The 17,746-nt window shown below is 40.8% G+C and overlaps 1 protein-coding gene across 5 annotated transcripts in view; it reads right to left on the bottom strand.

Annotated features, from left to right (window-relative positions):
• vps13a (vacuolar protein sorting 13 homolog A) overlaps positions 1–17,746 on the bottom strand; it is a 523,321-nt gene that overhangs the window by 456,947 nt on the left and 48,628 nt on the right. For all 5 annotated transcript variants that reach the window (XM_078567491.1, XM_078567508.1, XM_078567499.1 and 2 more), the window contains exons 4-6: positions 16,361–16,456; positions 13,574–13,675; positions 11,209–11,318 (exon numbers count right to left, since the gene is read on the bottom strand). In XM_078567491.1, coding sequence (XP_078423617.1) covers positions 11,209–11,318; positions 13,574–13,675; positions 16,361–16,456 — 308 coding nt within the window. The remainder of the gene's footprint in view (positions 1–11,208; positions 11,319–13,573; positions 13,676–16,360; positions 16,457–17,746) is intronic.

Raw genomic sequence — 17,746 nt, 5'->3', positions numbered from 1 at the left:
TATTTTCAATGGCTATGTTTGAGATGCAGCTCTGAGTTCAGGAATAAAACCACCGAGCCTCAAGACATTTTTTTATATAAAACTAAATTAAACATTTATTAATTTAACAAATTAAACATATACACATGTCTACAAATTACTACCATAATAACTCTTAAACAAATCCCCAAATTAAATCACTCTCAGGTAAATCTTTACCCAAGGCAGCAATAACCCATAGACTTTAAACAGACACCAGGCAAAGCACATTTGACCTTAAGAATTCAAAATGAGATCCCTTGCAATTTGGTTCCTTTGCACAGTTATAGGCTTACATCTGGTTAGATCTTACATGCCTCTGACTCACACACACACACACATACTTCTGTTTATACCTAGCTTCCCCTTGGAATACAAATTTTCCATTTTATTACTAGGTTTTTAAATTTTACCTCTCCTTTCATTCCACCAATTTTATTAGTAAGCTGAAAAAAAAACGTATCGCTTAAAGTCTTCTAGCTAGGTGCAAGGTTTTACCCATTCTTTTGAATGCTTTATTCAACAAATGCAAATGTATTCTTTGGCTTCTAACTGATTTATGTTTATCTAATTAACACCTCAAAATTGCTATACATCAAAGCACCCAGACTAGCTGGTTTTAATCCAATTGAGCTACTCACACAGACATGCACACAGACACAGACCCTACTACAATTCCAATTTAACAATAATTTCCAGTAACATTATAGACATTAATATCTCTTTATGACACTGACTTCAAGGCTTCTGCATAAACCAGTTTATCACAGACATGAATTTAGTATGCATTCCACTTCAAACGCAGTGTGACTTGGAGAATGAAAAACAGGACAAATCCAATCCAGCCATTACTGGTCCATCAGCCAACATTCAAATCAAAGTAATGGAAGGTATCGTTGACAGCACTATCAAGTGGCATTTACTCACCAATGTAGGGTTTTAGTTCCAGGCCTCATTATAGCGTCTGTCCGAATGTGGACAAAAAAGAGCTAAATTCAGAGGTGAGGTGAGAGTAACTGTTCTTGACATCAAGACAGCATTTGACCAAGTGTGGCATCAAGGAGCCCTAGCAAAATTGAAGTTAATGGAAATCAGGGGCAGGGAGGGGAGAACCCTCCAATGCCTGAAGACATAACTAGCACAAAGGAAGACAAATGGCTGTTAGAGGTCAATCATCTTAGCCCCAAGACATCGCTGCAGGAGATCCTCATGGCAGTGTCTTGGGTCCAACCATCTTCTGCTGCTTCAATGATCTTCTCTCCAACAAAATGTCAGAAGTGGGGAAGGTTGCTGATGATGGCAGAGTTCAGTACCATTGCAACTCCTCAGGCAATTAAGCAGTCCATGCTTGTATCCAGCAAGACCTGGACAACATTCAGGCTTGGGCTGATGTGGCAATTAACATTTTTGCCAGTGCCATATAATGATCATCTCCAACATCTCCCCTTGACATTCAACGGAATTATCATCATTGACAACATCCTGTGGGTTACCATTGAACAAAAATTGAACTGAATCAGCCACAAATGCTGTGGCTACAACAGCAAATCAGAGGAACAAAAGCAAAACACTACAGATGCTGGAAATCTGAAATAAAAGCAGAAAATGCTGTAAATACTCAGGCCAGGCAACATCTGTGAAGCGAAACAGTTAACATTTCACATCAAAACCCTCCATGCCCTACCTAGATCTCCAATTGAAATGTCAATTGTTTCTCTCTATAGATGCTACCTGACCTGCTAGGTATATCCAGTATTTTCTGTTTTATAATGCAGAATTCCAAGTCTCTGGCCTCCTTTAACTAACTCACCTCCTGACTCTCCAAAGCCTGCCCATTAACTACAAGGCACATGTCAGGAGTGTGAGGGAACGGTCTCCACATGCCTGGATCAGCAGAGCTCCAACAACACTCAAGAAGCTCAACACCATCCAGTACAAAGCAGCCCACTTGATTGGCACCCCATCCACCACCTTAAACATTCACTCCCTCCACCACCAGAACACCTTGGCTGCAGAGTGCATCATTTAGAAGATACACCTTGGCAACTTGCCACAGGTTCTTTCCCAAACCAGCAACCGCTATCACCTAGAGACAAGGATCATGGGTGCACTACCAGTTCCAAGTCATACACTAGCCCGACTTGGAAATATACAGCCGTTTCTTCATCAGAATTGGGTCAAATTCTAGGAACGCCCTACCTTCACCACATAGACTGCAGCTTTTCAATGTGGCAGCTCACCAACACCTACTCAAAATTACCGATGGATAGGCAATAAATGCAAGCCTTGCTAGTGACACCAAATAATGTGAATTAATTAAAAATAAAAGAAAGATGGATGAGGTGGAAGGGAAGAGCAGGAGGCCACATTTGCCTACGACGTTCAGAGAGCAACTTTCCTACCTGAATCTCAGTGAAGAACAACGTGGAACACATAACTGAAATCTGTCACCTGCTGCAGCCAGATCTGTAGCCTCAGAACATGTCAAAGACCACACTGCCAGTGGTTCTGGCAATAATCTTATGCATCCAGCTCCTTCCATCTGGAACTGGGGACATTTTAAATATCTGGTAGTTAGCTTTCTACTGTTGCATAAGTCACTGAAGCTCTCTACTCAAAGGTAGCTACATGTTAATTTGCTATTGACAGAGACAAGCAGGTAAGGCAAGTACCTGGCTTTGCTAGGACTGCAGGGTGTCACTGACTTCCAGGCGGTGGGAACACCAACAACTGGGAGTTCCCCTTCAAGTCACTCACCATCCTGACTTGGAAATATATCACCGTTCCTTCACTGTCGCTGGGTCAAAATCCTGGATCTCCCTTCCTAGCAGCACTGTGGGTGTACCTACCATATGGACTGCAGCAGTTCAAAGCAGCAACTCACCACCACCTTCTCAAGGGCAATTAGGGATGGGCAATAAATGCTGGCCTAGCCAGAGACACCCACATCCTATGAGTGAATAAAAAAAACACCTACATCGCTTCATGGGCACCATGTCAACTCTGCCCCATGCCAGAGTTAAAAGGAATTCAACCCCCTTCATTGTGCAGCTGGTGTGGGGCCAGGGTCTGCACTTCATGCAGGTCAATGACTTTTTCCTGACAGCAGATACGATGTCTACGTTAAATGGCAGTCTGCTGAGTCAGCTGTTAAGTCACCATTGTAAACCAAAGGATGGCTACCATGGGAACAGGGCTATCTGCTGACCACATGGCTGATGAATCCACTCCCACTCATGTGTTTTACATGCATACAATACATGCTGCTACACAAAATGTAATGTAGCCGATCAGTGGTGAAACAACATCATGCCACCTGGAAGACCCGCTCTGGAGGGATACCAATGCTCGGCTGAGCAGATGTTAAGATTTGCGGTGATCTGCTGCAACCCTAGCTGCCAGCTGTACAGTGAACAGCTGAGAAGCAGAAGGAGGAGGAGCGGGGAGGGGGAATCTCGACAACCCCTGTCCGGCCTGGCTAAGTGAACTGTGAAAATAGGTTAAGGGGTAGGCCACTAGAAACGCAGTAGCAGATATTTATTAACGCTCAGCAAAGATACATTCCAGTGAGAAATTCTGTGGCTAACTAAAGAAGTTAAATATAGTATTAAATCAAAAGAAAAAGCAAACAATTCCACAGAGATTAGACAGAATTTAAACACCAGCAAGGAATGACAAAAATGGTAATAATGGGAGAGAAGTTCATGTATGAGAGAAACCTAGCTAGAAATATAAAAACAGATAGTAAGAGTTTCTATAAGTATTTAAAAAAGAAAAGAGTAACTATGTGAGCACGGGTCCTCTAGAGAATGAGTCTGGGGAATTAATAATGGAAAATAAGGAAATAGTGGAAGTGTTGAACAGATATTGTGTGTCTATCTTCACTGTAGAGGACACAAATAACATCCCAGAAATAAGTGTAAATCAAGAGGTGAAAGGGAGGGGGAAACTTAAAACAATTACAATCACCAGGGAAAGGATATTGTGAAAACTATTAGAAGTAAAGGCTGACAAGTCGCCAAGACCAGATGGATTTCATCCTAGGGTCCTAAAAGAAGTGGCTGCAGAGATAGTAAATGCAATGGTTGGAATGTTCCAAAACTCCCTAGATTCTAGAAAGGTGTTATCAGATTGGAAAATAACAGATGTAACTCCTCTATTCAAGGAGGGAGACAGGAAGCAGGTAACTACAGGCTGGTAGCATAACACCTGTCATAGAGAAAATGCTAGAAGCTATTATTAAAGGAGATTACAGCAGCACATTAGAAAGTATTAATGCAATTAGGCAGTGTCAACATGATTTTGTGAAAGGGAAATAGTGTTTGACTAATTTATTAGAGCTCTTTGAGGAAATAACTAAGTAAGATGGATAAAGAGAAACCTGTGGATGTGGTATACTTGGATTTCCAAAAGGCATTTGATAAGGTGCTACATCAAAGGTTACTACACAAATTAAGAGCTCACAGTGTAGGGGGTAATAATCATCATGAGTAAAGGATTGGTTGGCCAACAGGAAGCAGAATGTATGGATAATGGGTCATTTTGGGGTTGTCAAGCTGTAACCAGTGGAGTGGCACAGGGATCAGTGCTGGGGCCTCAACTATTCACAATCTATATAAATGACTTGTATGAATGGGACTGAATGTACGGTTGCTAAATTTGCTGATGACACAAAGATAGATAGAAAAGTAAATTGTAAGGAGGACAGAGTCTACAAAGATAGATTGAGTAAGTGGGTACAAAATTGGTAGATGGTGTAGAATATGGGGAAATGTGAACTCATTCACTTTGGCAGGAAAAACAGCAAAACAATATGTCATTCAAATGGAGTATGATTGCAAAACTCTGCAGTACAGAGGAGTATGGGTGTCCTGGTACATAAATCACAAAACGTTAGTGTGCAGATACAGCAAGTCATTAGGAAGGCAAATGGGATTTTGGTTATTGTGAGGGAATGGAATATAAAAGTAGGGAAGTTGTACTATGCTGGTGAGACTACATCTGAAGTACTGCGTACAGTTTTGGTCTCCTTACTTGAGAAAGGATGCAATATCATTAGAAGCAGTTCAAAGAAGGTTCACTCAACTGATTCCTGGGATGAAGGGATTAACATATGAGGAAGGGTTGGACCTCGATCCATTGCACTTTAGAAGAATGAGACGTGATCTTATTGAAAAATGAAGTTCTAAGAGGAATTGACAGGGTGGATGCCAAGAGGATGTTTCCCTTGTGGGAGAGACTAGAACTAGGGGACACAGATTAAAAATAAGTGGTCTCCCATTTAAGACAGGAATGAGGAGAACTTTTTTCTGAGGGTCGTTAGTCTGTGGAATTCTCTTCCCTAAAGAGCAGCGAAGGCTGGGTCATTGAAAATGTTCAAGACCAAGTTAGATTAGATTTTTGACCAGCAAGGGAGTCAAGGGTTATGGGGTGCAGACAGGAAAGTGGAGTTGAGGTCACAATCAGATTAGCCACGATCTTATTGCAGGGCAGGCTTGAGGGCTGAATGGCCTATTCCTGCTCCTAATTTGTATGCATGTTCATGAAGAAAGCACCCCTGTATGTTGCCACGAACAGTAACCCCAATACCCCATTCACCAACAGTCTAAAACCTTACCTTCCTTGTCACTGACCATCACATATGGTGGCACAGTGGCATTGTCACTGGGCTAGTATTTCAAAGACCCAGGGTATTGCACTGGGAACCCTGGTTGAAATCCCACTATGGCAGATGGTGAATGTGAATTCAATAAAAATCTGGAATTAAATGATGACCACCACAAAACCATTGCCAATTGTTGTAGAAACTCATCCGGTTCACTAATGCCCTTTAGGGAAGGAAATCTGCCATCCTTAGCTGGTCTGACCTACATGCAACTTCAGACCCTCCCAACTCCAGAATGTGGTTGACTCTTAACTGCCCTCTGAACAAAGGCAATTAGGGATGGGCAATAAATGCTGGCCTAGCTGGCGACACCCACATCCTATGAACGAATAAAAAGACAATACAAAATAAAAGTCTCCACAAAATAACATTCCAAAGCAATTTTAAAAAATATACATCATGCCATATTGAATACAAAAAAACTAAAAACCCTTACGCATTCCTGTACTACCCATCCTCAGTGTGCCTTTGCCTGTCCAAGTGTTTCGACACAGTACTATCCCAATTATGGCTGGCAGAGGGTTGCTGACTTTCAGTGAGGGACACTGCAGGTGACCTTGTCGGGCAATCTCAAGCAGCTCTGATCCTAGATAGCCCGTCTGCACCATCTCGCCATGGGCAGCAGTCTGGGCTGGCTGGTGGAAAGGCAACAGCTAGGGCACCAGCTGAGTGGCAGTGCTGTTCCAAGAGGACAGCAGGTTTGTGCTCCATGGAGCACACTGCCATTCTGCCAGGACAGTGTATCAGGAATCCTAGTAATCTGTTTGAGGACAGATTGCTGGATTACTGGAAGACTCTACAAGCCTTTTTGAACACTAATCTGCAGCGATGAGGGCAGCAGTCTGAGCTTTGGTTGCAGCACTCAACACTGAGTGCCTGTTGTTTGTTCTGCACAAGAAGCTGCAGCATCTGCCATTAAATGCTGTATCATGGTGGAGTCTACAGCTGTGTAAACAAAGTTGGCGACTACTTCCATTCTGGAAAAGAGCTCCAAGTATTGTGCCAGATTGGTGATGGACTCTGCTAAGCTCCCTGACAATGACCACAGGCTTTCAGGCAGTCTTCCCACTTCACCAAGGGCTTTGTTATGAATCCCATCAGCATCTTTCTGTAGGCTCCCCCAAAGTGCTCATCTGAGTCCTCATCTGAAGATGCTGGTTTTAAAAAAAAATCAGAACTGACAATTCTGAATTTTTTATTTTATTTTAAAGCCAACCAACTGAGCTGCCCAAAGATCTTTCCTGCTTTCACCAACTGTCATTTCTTTGCTTTTTTTTAACAAAACATTACCGGTCAGTTAAATTGACAGTTACTGAGTGGCAATTGACTGTGGTTAGAGGAGAAGCGAGCATGGGAGGGACAGAGCTGCTATTCCAATCACAGATTCTCTCTCTCCCACACTTGCTGTTCCAGCTACTCCAATCACATATTCCCTTTCTCCCACTTTTGCTGTTGCTCCTCTAATCAAAGATTCTGTATCTGGAGGAGCAGTAAAAGAGTGAGAGAGAACAGTGGTTGCAGGAGCTGGAACATCAAGATTCTATTGCTGTCACCATGATATATTCTGTTGTTGCTATGCTTGAAGGATACTGTGTGGACATCATGAGGCAGTCTTGTATAAGTTGCAAGGAGTCTTTATTAACAATACTTAACTATGTACATATTTACAGTAGGTATGGAGAGGACTCCATACTAGGCCCTTACACATTGGTACTTGTCTGCAGACTAGCCCTAGCTCTAGATCATGTGCCTTCTTACATCACCAAGCAGTATTGTACTCAGTCTCATGTTAACACTTTAGGCACCAGATCCTTCTACTACAGAACAGCAAAGTGTGGGAGAAACAGAATCTGCTTTAGGAAGAGCAGCTCTGTCACTCCCACACTCACTGCTCCTCAAATCACAACTCTTGCCAGTCCCAGGGGACTTTCAGCTTGTCCTCTCCTGCTATCAGGCTGCCAATGATGGTGGCTGAAGGGAGGACTTCACCATGCTGCTCTCGGTTCCCCCCACCCAACTCTTGGGGAACCTTATTCCTGTCGTGCAGCAGTCTTGCATTTGGTGGCCATGATTTGTTCTTGGATTGGGCCCTCATTAGCTTTGAAGCAACTCTTCAGGTGGAACAAGTGCTTGGGAGCGCCCGCATTGTCACTCCATTTGAACTATTACTTGAACCATCAGTAATTGTATATGTTATCAATGACTTTGATCATTATTCTCATTAATATTTAGATTTCAGTTTCCTCTCTGTTCTGTTAATACTGGTCAGGAATTTGGTTTGAGTCAGACTAAGGTAAAACTAAAGGCATTATTTGCATAAGGCATGTTAAAACTGCTTTTTCTGTCTGTTGGGAGTTGGCAGCACTAACATAATATAAAATGGGCTTCAAAGAGTTTCACGTGAAGTTTAATAGCATTTTTCATCAAAATTCCCTGTGCCTTGTCTGCTGCATTGGTGGTCAGTGATTCCCTGTATTGTGTGGATTTGCTTCATAAGAGTCATTCTGGGGAAAACTGCAAATACAGCATGCCTGCCTTTTCGTTACTAAAGGAACCTCATATTTATCTGTGTATGTGCGTTTGTGCATGTGTGCTTTTTGTTAATGCACAGTCCTTGATAAGGGAACACTGGCGTCACGTAGCTTAGTGAAGCGAGGGCGCACCAGGATGAAAGTTCACCTAGGATGCCTAAGGGTCTTGCACCAACCCTGTGCATAGAAATTATGGTTTGGAGCCAACTGCTGATGCGTGTAGCCAATGAAGAGTGCAGCAATCAGTCAAACAAGTAACATGAAGTTGGCACACTGCCTGCATTACATCAAAGGGGTGTGGGTTAATCATATATCACAATCCCCTTGCCTGTTTTCAGGGGCTATCCAATGTAGCCAACATCCTTTTAAGTGGCATAGAAACTGATACAAATTTTGTTGTGCCTTACTAATGCTAACAGGTTGCTATTTAGTTTTCCTTTTGTGGTTGCAAAGAATTAACTTGTTACCATACACAAAATTTTAAAAACTTTGATTTTTAAATTTTATCACTTCCAGCATGTCAATTAAATTAACTGGTCTGGTTTGTAAAGATGAAACTCCACATACCTTCTGAGAAATAAATCATTCTCATTTCTCAGATCCCTCTAGTGCACACTGCATTATAAAACTCGAAGACACTGGGCCAAATTTTCCTCATCAAATGCAGGAATTGAAAGGGGGAACCAATCCCGCATCATGTTTCTGTCTCCATTTCCAGCCTACCATGAAGCACAATTCTCATGGGATCAGGATCTTAATAACCCTAGAGACAGGTCTGCTGCCCAATTAGTGGCTAGGTGAGCTATAATGGAGGAAAACCAGGGGAGCTGGCCACATTCTCGCCCAAATCTACAGCCATAACTATGAAAGAGAGAGAATCTTCACCTTCAAAGTAGCCAGAACAAATGGAGAGTTGTGACCCGGAATAGGGTCGGAAAGGTTGGTTATTAAAATTTAATTACTGCTCAGTAGTTCTTTAGTTCAAACTTCCACTTTCTTTTTGCATCAAATAAAATTGTTTCAGTGCCATCACCTTGTTTAAACCAGGCTGCAACTAATCAGCTTCAGGAAACTCCTAAAGGCTGCCTGCCCCTATGAAAATATCAGAAGGCAAACACTTAACAAGCTCCCTAATGACCTCACCACACCCAATTAACTAGGTGAGCAACTTCACTTCTCCGTTCCTTGCTCTTCCCCCATCCTGGGAAAGTCAGCAGAGTCAGGAACATAGGCAGCAAACCGACAGGCAGGCTTTCAGCACCAATTTTTCTGCCATGCCACCTCCATTCCATCCTAATTTAGGACAAGAAAGTCCAGCCCACGGTGACAAACTCAGAACTGAGTAATCGTAATGGCAAATTTGAATCACCCATCTCAAGACTTTCTCTTCCTAAAATTATAACCTGTGATTAATTCATTGCCCGGATTTTGCATTAATAACAGTGAGGCTAATAGCCCTCACCATTGCAACTCCATTACAACTGAGTAAATTGGGCAGCAACGTCTGCTGGCTGAACGTGTAGTTAAAAACAGAAATCTGGAAGTCACTGTCAGAGATGTGCCCCTCCTCCACAGGGTATGCTGTAATAGTCCTGATAGTGATATCAATGCAATGGTGTGAATTGGGGTACTTGCCCAATTGTTGCCCATTAAAGACACCAGAAAACATTTGGACTGGTGCATCCAGGAGTGAGTGAATTTTTAACAGCTTAGGCTGTGAAATTTTAATTTTACAAATGTGGAGTCTCATTCTCTCATAACTTAATAGTGTTGAAGATTAAAAAGAAAAAAATTAATTCAGTCAGTCTCTTGGTTCTCTGTTCCATTTGTCTTTCCCAATCAATTTCACTTTCTACACATGGTTTAAATCTGTTTTATACTTCTTGGCTTAGATTCTGTGTGGTTCAGTGATGATTCTTCAATCTGATTGGTTAATTAGCCTCAATGTTTCTTGCCTTGCTCACAGAGACCACAGATACTGCATGGCACTTGTGCATTGTATCAGAGCAAGTCTTCAAATCAAAAGCCTATGATTGTGGGCAGCTGTCAGTGACTTAAATAAAGAAATAACACTCACCTTCACTGATCACAAAATCTGTTACCACATAAGTCTATGCAGAAAATCCAACTTTCTTCAAAATCATTCCATTAAATTAAGCTGATAATTTGTTTCTAGCTTTCTGAATTTTTATGCTATTTTTCTCATCCTAATAAAAGATGTGCTCAGATAACTTGTCTTAAAATTGAGTGTTGATGCAGAACCCTACGTTTTTAAACTTATTCAACAACAAGCAAGTCTCAGTAAGTATGCAAAAACTTATTAACATGGCAATTTTATAGATCATGTTGCCAGAAAATGTTTTAGGGAATCTCAGTCAGGTGTGAGAAATTTAGTCTTCTGTGAAAAAGTGGAAAGCAAATTATACATTACTTCTGTGTCAGCTTTCTTCTTTCTTATTTAAGATGTACTCACTCATTTAGGACTCTCATGCTTCCTCCACAGCATATTGTCAATGGAAACTTCAAATTATTGCATTATCAGGAAAGAAAAACTCATTTTTAAAAAACATAACTCATCTCAAGCTCAGAACTATAAGTGTTCAGTCACTGAAAATTTTACCAAGCATAAAATAGGCAGTTAGTTCAGCTGCACAAGCCAGTGCCCTGAGAGCCAACAGATGCAGGTTTCGTTCCTGCTCCAGAGACTCTGGATCAAGTAAAGCATACTGTCTCTTACAGTGAGGAGGAGAAGAGGAAAACTGGAGGACCCTCACAATTGTTTACTATTGTAATTTAACTAGATTACAATATTTGTACTATCTCATGTATCATTAAAAAGACATTGCAATTTTAACACTATGATAAAACTTCTTTTCTGCAATAAGTGTCTCAGAAGAAACGTGCATGTCTTTAAAAGCATAACTGAAAGAAAAACAAATCTCATCACAAACGCAAAGAACCTAAGTTAAACATAGGAAGAAACTAAATACTCACATCATCTTCATAACGGATATGGATATTGGTAATTTTGACCTGCAAATTCTTAATAACCTGAGTAATTATTTTTTCAACGAAAGTGTCTTGCTCTTCTTCTTTTGGATTTTCTGTAAAAATGAAATTCAATTTTAAAAACAGCAATAATCACACTACTTTCATTATTTTTCCTCCATCTTCAAAAATGTTCTGGCAGGAGGAACTTCAATCATCATCAGAAAATTGTGAAAATATCCAATAGTTTCCAATATGTAGCAGGAAATGTTACATGTCACAAGTGCATACTCAGAAAGTTACCTACTCATATTTTAAAATAAATTCAAAAGTTAACAGAGCTTCGATCAACATTTAGGGCAGCTTGCAACTAAAACACCTTAGGAGTTGTAAATTAGTTAAAATGCACTATAAAGTTTTAAATATAACTTAAAAGGCTGTTACTACAACACTTTAATATACTCTGCAATGTTAACTGGTCACTCCTTTCTCTTAAGAGGGGAGGATGTTGGCGTATTGGTAATGTCACTGGACTAGTAATCCAGAGACACAGACTAATGCTCTGGGGACATGGGTTCAAATCCCACCATGGCAGCTATATAAAGCTACCCTCAGTAATGGTGACCATGAAACTATCACCGATTCTTGTAGTAAACCAGATAGGTTTTTAATGTCCTTTAGGGAAGGAAATCTGCCATTCTTACCTGGTCTGGTCTACATGTGACTCCAGGCCCACAGCAATGTGAATAACTCTGATCTGCCCTCTGAAATGACCTAGCAAGGTCAGTTAGGGATGAGCAACAGATGCTGGCCTTGCCAGCGATGCCCACATCCCATGAAATGAAGAATAAATGTTACAGAACTGGATATTAGATTATATTTTCATACATAAAGGGGAAATCATGTGATTTGGTTCATAATCTGTCAAAGCTTTTCCTTTACACTTCTAAAAGTACATCTAGAAATCTGTGATTTCCCATGGGTAAATGGTATCGGTACTGGTAAATGGTTGTGGTATTGATCTACAAAATGCAGAAATGTTGCAGATTGAATCCCTGGTATGTGATGAGTTAACTGATCTCAGGTCAGGTCAACAGCAGAAAATAAATTAAGATCACACCAAAAATGATGCCATAGACTGCAATTGGGCAATGTTTTATGCTTTTGAAGGGGAATAGGGCAGTTAATATCATGGGATGATGGAGGGTGGAGACCCCACTACCTTCTCATTTCCACCCTGATTAAGGTCGTGGCAGGAAGACCCATGGGTGGGCGGCCTTCATGCCCACCACCAATGGAGGCCCTTAAGTGGGCAATTAATGGCCTCATCCATCTACCACTGGCAGGTGGATCTGATGCCACGTGGAGAGCACGATAAGCAAACCTGTTGCTTGTGGTCCCAGGGGGTTCCTCGTTCAAAGGCACTCAATGTCTGATCAAGGGACCTAGCATTGGGAAGGGAGAGCCCACCAAGAGCCACCCCATTGCCCTTACTGCTGACCTCCCTACATACGGGGCCCCATCCCGCAAAACCCGTCCCGCCATCACATCATTGACATAGGTCACTCTGCGATCCTGGGCCAGTGGTGAGTATTTCCTGTAGCAGCCACCATTTCCCTAGTGGCGCTGCTGAGTGAAAGGTTTGCCTGTGTCTGACTGGTCGGCAACTCAGTTGGCAGAGCATCCTACCCACAATGCCCTGATTCTGTGGAAGGCCAGCTAATGGTCTGTTAATTGTCTGATTGCCCCTAATTCAGCAGGCCTTCCCCAAGGGATGCAATTCGGGTCTCTCGCCAGCTCAGGCTGCAACAGCAGAGATCCCTCTGTCACCTCCATTAAATGCCCCTCAGTATTTTAAGTCATTTCATTCAATGGAAAATAAAATTCCCCGCCACCCAAAAGTGGCACACTATTCAAAGTACCTAATGGCTAAAACAGCTAATTTAACTAATAATAAAAAAAAAAGAATGCAAATGCTGGAAATCTGAAACAAAAAAAGACAGAAGGGCATAAAATACACAGCAGTTTAATCTAATCTATGGAGTGATCAGAGAGACCTTTTAAATTCAAACATTTTTCAGAATTGAGTCACTGTTTCATGTATGATACCTCAAATGATTGTTTTTTCCTCTATTACCTCCAACTACCAAAACTTCAATCCATTTGTATGTGGAGTTGAATGTGAGCAAGATTTATACAAGTTTAGGCATATATGAGGTACACACTGGTATATTTACCAACTGGACATCTTCCCTACATGGTATTCTTTATTTCTCTACTCTTTCATTGTATAGCATTGACGTTTGCTGATAAGAACATAAATATTATGCCGTGACGAATGAAAGGTACACATATAATCAGTTCACTGTACCTTTGTCAGCAACCTTTTGCTTAGCTTCTTCAATTCTTTGCAATTCTCTCTGCTTCAGTTCTTGAAGCTGCAATTCCTCTTTTTCAGCATCGTATTGGATACCTAAAACAAATTAAAAACGCAACTTACAAATACAAGTGTTAGCAGTCATGACAACTTACATACAATGCCACATGCATTTACATTGTACAATATAGTTAAAATTCATTTGGCCATGTACAATTTTACTACTCAAAAACGGCACACAAATACACTGACTTGTGATATCTAGAGTTCATTTGTATTTTGCTTGAAATTTTTGTTGCTTAATAATAATAATGAATCAGACTGACTCTTGCAAGAGTGATATACCTTGTAAGTATATTTTCTGACACTTTCAAGTTATTAAAGCAAAATAATCTAGCAAGAATGATTCTGTACCATCTGACTGTTAGATGATATATACCAACACCAACTAATGGTCAGTGAAGAACTCGGATTCTACAATATATCTAGCATCTTATTACAACTCAGGAAAACATCTCAGCACTTTGAAGAATGAATTGCTTAGCAAGATTTGCACAGTGAAAAAATACAATCAGTTTTGCAAGTTTGCTTTACAGCTAAGACATACCTGATCAGTGCAGGTCACGCAAACTTACACTGGTGAAGCAACAATGCAATGGGGATTTTTCTTAGTATCTCAATAGTCGATTTCCTTAAATTAATGTGCAGTGACAGAGAAAAAAAACTGAACTATTTCACATTTTATCAAACCTTTGACTCTAGTGATGAATCTCATTGCTCTTTCTTCAGCTCTTAATGTTTCAGACTATAAATGAACATAGTATATTTGATGGGTTCTGGCGAGGCCACTATAAAATTGCAGCAGTCCTGGTGACAACAATGCTCGAATTCAATGGTTTGGGCAGCAGGGTGACCAACTCTTGGGACACTTTGGCACGTGTGCTGACCTGCCTGAGAGAGTTGGGGGCTGGGGGGGAGGGGGCGCGGTTATTTGGGGGTAGGTTTGAGAGAGCAGGCCACCGAGAGGAGAGCTGTGTGCAGCGCTGGTGAGTGCATGACAGTGGAGGGGAGGGGGCCACAGCCATGCGCATTGATTCTGGTACTCCTTTTCGCAATTTTTGCCAGAATTTGCAATTGAAGCAGAGATGTCAACATGCAGGAATAGCTTAGATAGGCACTTGAAAGAGAAATATAGGGAGATGGAAAGAGACAGACATGTGTGATTAGGATACAACCAGTGTGAACAGTAAACAGCAGACTGTTGGGCCAAAAGGTCTGACTACATTTTTGAATTTCACACAGTTCCAATGTAAGCTACAGTAGGTAAAGCAATTCTAAAGCAAGATTTCTGTTCATTAAATTGTTGTTAGTTGACAATGGTTGTGATAAAGACTTTAGGACTAACTTGCTGCCAGGTGGTTCCACATTCTACAAACTGTGAGCGCTTTATACGTACTTTTTGCTGTTGACTGATTTATGATGACTGTTCACTATTCCTATTGCTGTCAGTGCCAAAAATTTCTATTTACACACGCCGATGGAAAAAAAACACACTAAAATCAGATGGGAACCTTGCAATGCCAACCAACCACCACTGACCTCAACAAGCTAGAGGATAAAATTGCTGATGAATTTCAAGCCCATTGATTAAAAATTGTATTTGAGTTTGCACCCATTTACACTAATTGTGTACTCAAGTAATGAACAGAAATCTTGCTTTAGAATTGCTTTACCTACTGTAGCTCACATTGGAACTGTGTGAAATTACAAAACATAGTCAGACTTTTTGGCCCAACAGTCTGCTGTTTACTGTTCACACTGGTTGTATCCTAATCACACGTCTGCCTCTTTCCATCTCCCTATATTTCTCTTTCAAGTGCCTACCTAAGCTATTCCTGCATGTTGACATCTCTGCTTCAATTACAAATTCTGGTAAAAATTGCGAAAAGGCAATACCAGAATCAATGCGCCTTCCCAATGTAGGACAATAGAAAAAGATTTTTCAAGATGTTTTAATTACCTGTTCCAATGTAGGACAGTAGAAAAAACATCAGAATCAATGCTCTCTCCCAATATATGACAGTAGTAAAAATACCTTTGAACGAATTCACAGCAAAAAAAGCTTCACCTGCCAACCCAGCAATAAGCTGAGCTAGACTGAAATCAGAATCTCTTGTGAATATTCCAATCTTTCTAAAATAAACTCGCTAACCTGTGAAACTAAAACAAATGCTGTAGGAAACAGTAGAAATTCTGCAGACAAGACATTAAATGTTTAGGTTTATGAAGACTAGACCTCAAAAGTCTTTGTCTTTCATTCATTCACGGAATATGAGCATCACTGATAAGGCCAGCAATTGTTGCTCATCCCTACTTGCCCGACAGAAGGTGATGGTGAGTTACAACATTCCTTACCAAAAAGGAGCTTGAACAAAATCTGGAATTCTGTGGGAAAACCAAATGCAAAAACCCAGAAGTTGCTTTACTGATCGACTGCCTTTAGAGCACTCGCTGCCATATATGAGCATCTTCAACAACCCAACACTCTGGAAAGTTGCACAAAGTGGTAAACACATGCAGCCAAGCTCCACTGGTTAGCTTAAAATCGGTTGTTAGTATAGCTATTAGCACTCAGGATTGTTCAGCAAGTGCTGCTAAATCGCAGCATCACATCAAACAGTGGATATTTTATTTTTGGTCTTGCAAGCACGGGCTGGTTGGGTTGGTCTGTACTCTGCCTAGCACAAACAACCAAAGTACTACAAGATGCATTTTGCTTACTGGCACATGGAACAATGAGCAAATAGATTCCATCCAATGTAGCTTCCACTGCTTGACTGTAAAGATTCTTCCATGGTATCTTCAGTTCAAGTTTAGCTAAGAAAACAACAATTTTTGTTAAATAGGAATTAAAATAGGCAGCCAAAAATCTAAAAGGTACGTCAGAATGGTATCACACTGGGTGATCTTTAGAAACTCTTCCTCATGTCCAGGTGAAGAAACCCTTGTAAAGAACACATCAGTCTATGGATGATGTAAGTTCTATCTAATAGACTGAGATTCAGACAAACATGACAAGTTTAACAGAGTTCTTTATTTGACGTAACCAACTTGACAATTGAATGAAATGCAGACGTATTGTACATAGGTTTTAAGAGGGTGTTTGACAAGACAGCTCACAGCAGACTTGTTTAAAAAAAAATCAGGTGTATGGTACAAAGAAATCTAGCATGGATAGAAATTTACTTATATAACAGGAAACAGCATAAGCAGGAGTTGCTTGGATTGGACAAGAGTTAGAATTGTTTTACTTTAGGGATGAGTGCTCCTCTACTTTTGTTCTCAGTATATATAGATTTGGACTTGGGCATGGGGAGCACAATGTTGAAATTTGCTGATAACAGAAAATTACATAGTTTGAAAAAGGCAAAAGAATGTAAAAAACACCAGCAAGACAGACAATTTAGCAGAATGAGCAGAAACAAGCAGATGCGATTTGCTATGAAATGAACTTTTAACTCTGCTGTCATCACCCTTTTCCTTAAAAACAAACAACCACTGACCCCACCAGCCTTGCAAGCTACCATCCCATCTCCAAATTCCTTTTCCACTCCAAACTCCTTAAATGTGTTGTCGTTTCCTAAATTTGTTACCAGATTTCCCAGAACTCTTGTTTGAATCCATCCCATCAGGTTTCCGCCCCTACCATTGTACTAAAACAGCTCTCAAAGTCACAAATGACATCCAATGTGACGTGACAAAGGGAAACTTTTCCTCATCTTTCTTGACTTGTCTATAGCCTTTGACACAGTTGACCACACCATCCTCCTCCAACTCCTTTCCACAGTCATTTAGCTAGGTGGGCCTACTCTCACCTAGTTCCATTCTTATTCTATCTAAATCATAACTAGAGAATCACTTGCAATGGTTCCCAAATAGTCCATGTCCTCCAAGGAACTATTTTTGGCATCCTGCAACCCCACCCCCCATCTATTTCTTATCTATATGCTGTCCTTCAGCGACATGATTTGAAGGCACAACATTAGTTTTCACATGTATGCTGACAACATCTCTACCACACCATCAACTCTCTCGATTCCACCACTGTTGCTAAATTAACAAACTGTTTATTCCACATCCAGTACTGGAGAAGAATTCTTGGGAAGA

Source organism: Cetorhinus maximus, chromosome 2 (assembly GCF_964194155.1).
Source record: "Cetorhinus maximus chromosome 2, sCetMax3.hap1.1, whole genome shotgun sequence".
NCBI classification, from domain to species: Eukaryota; Metazoa; Chordata; class Chondrichthyes; order Lamniformes; family Cetorhinidae; genus Cetorhinus; species Cetorhinus maximus.
This window is presented reverse-complemented; position numbering and strand designations above follow the sequence as displayed.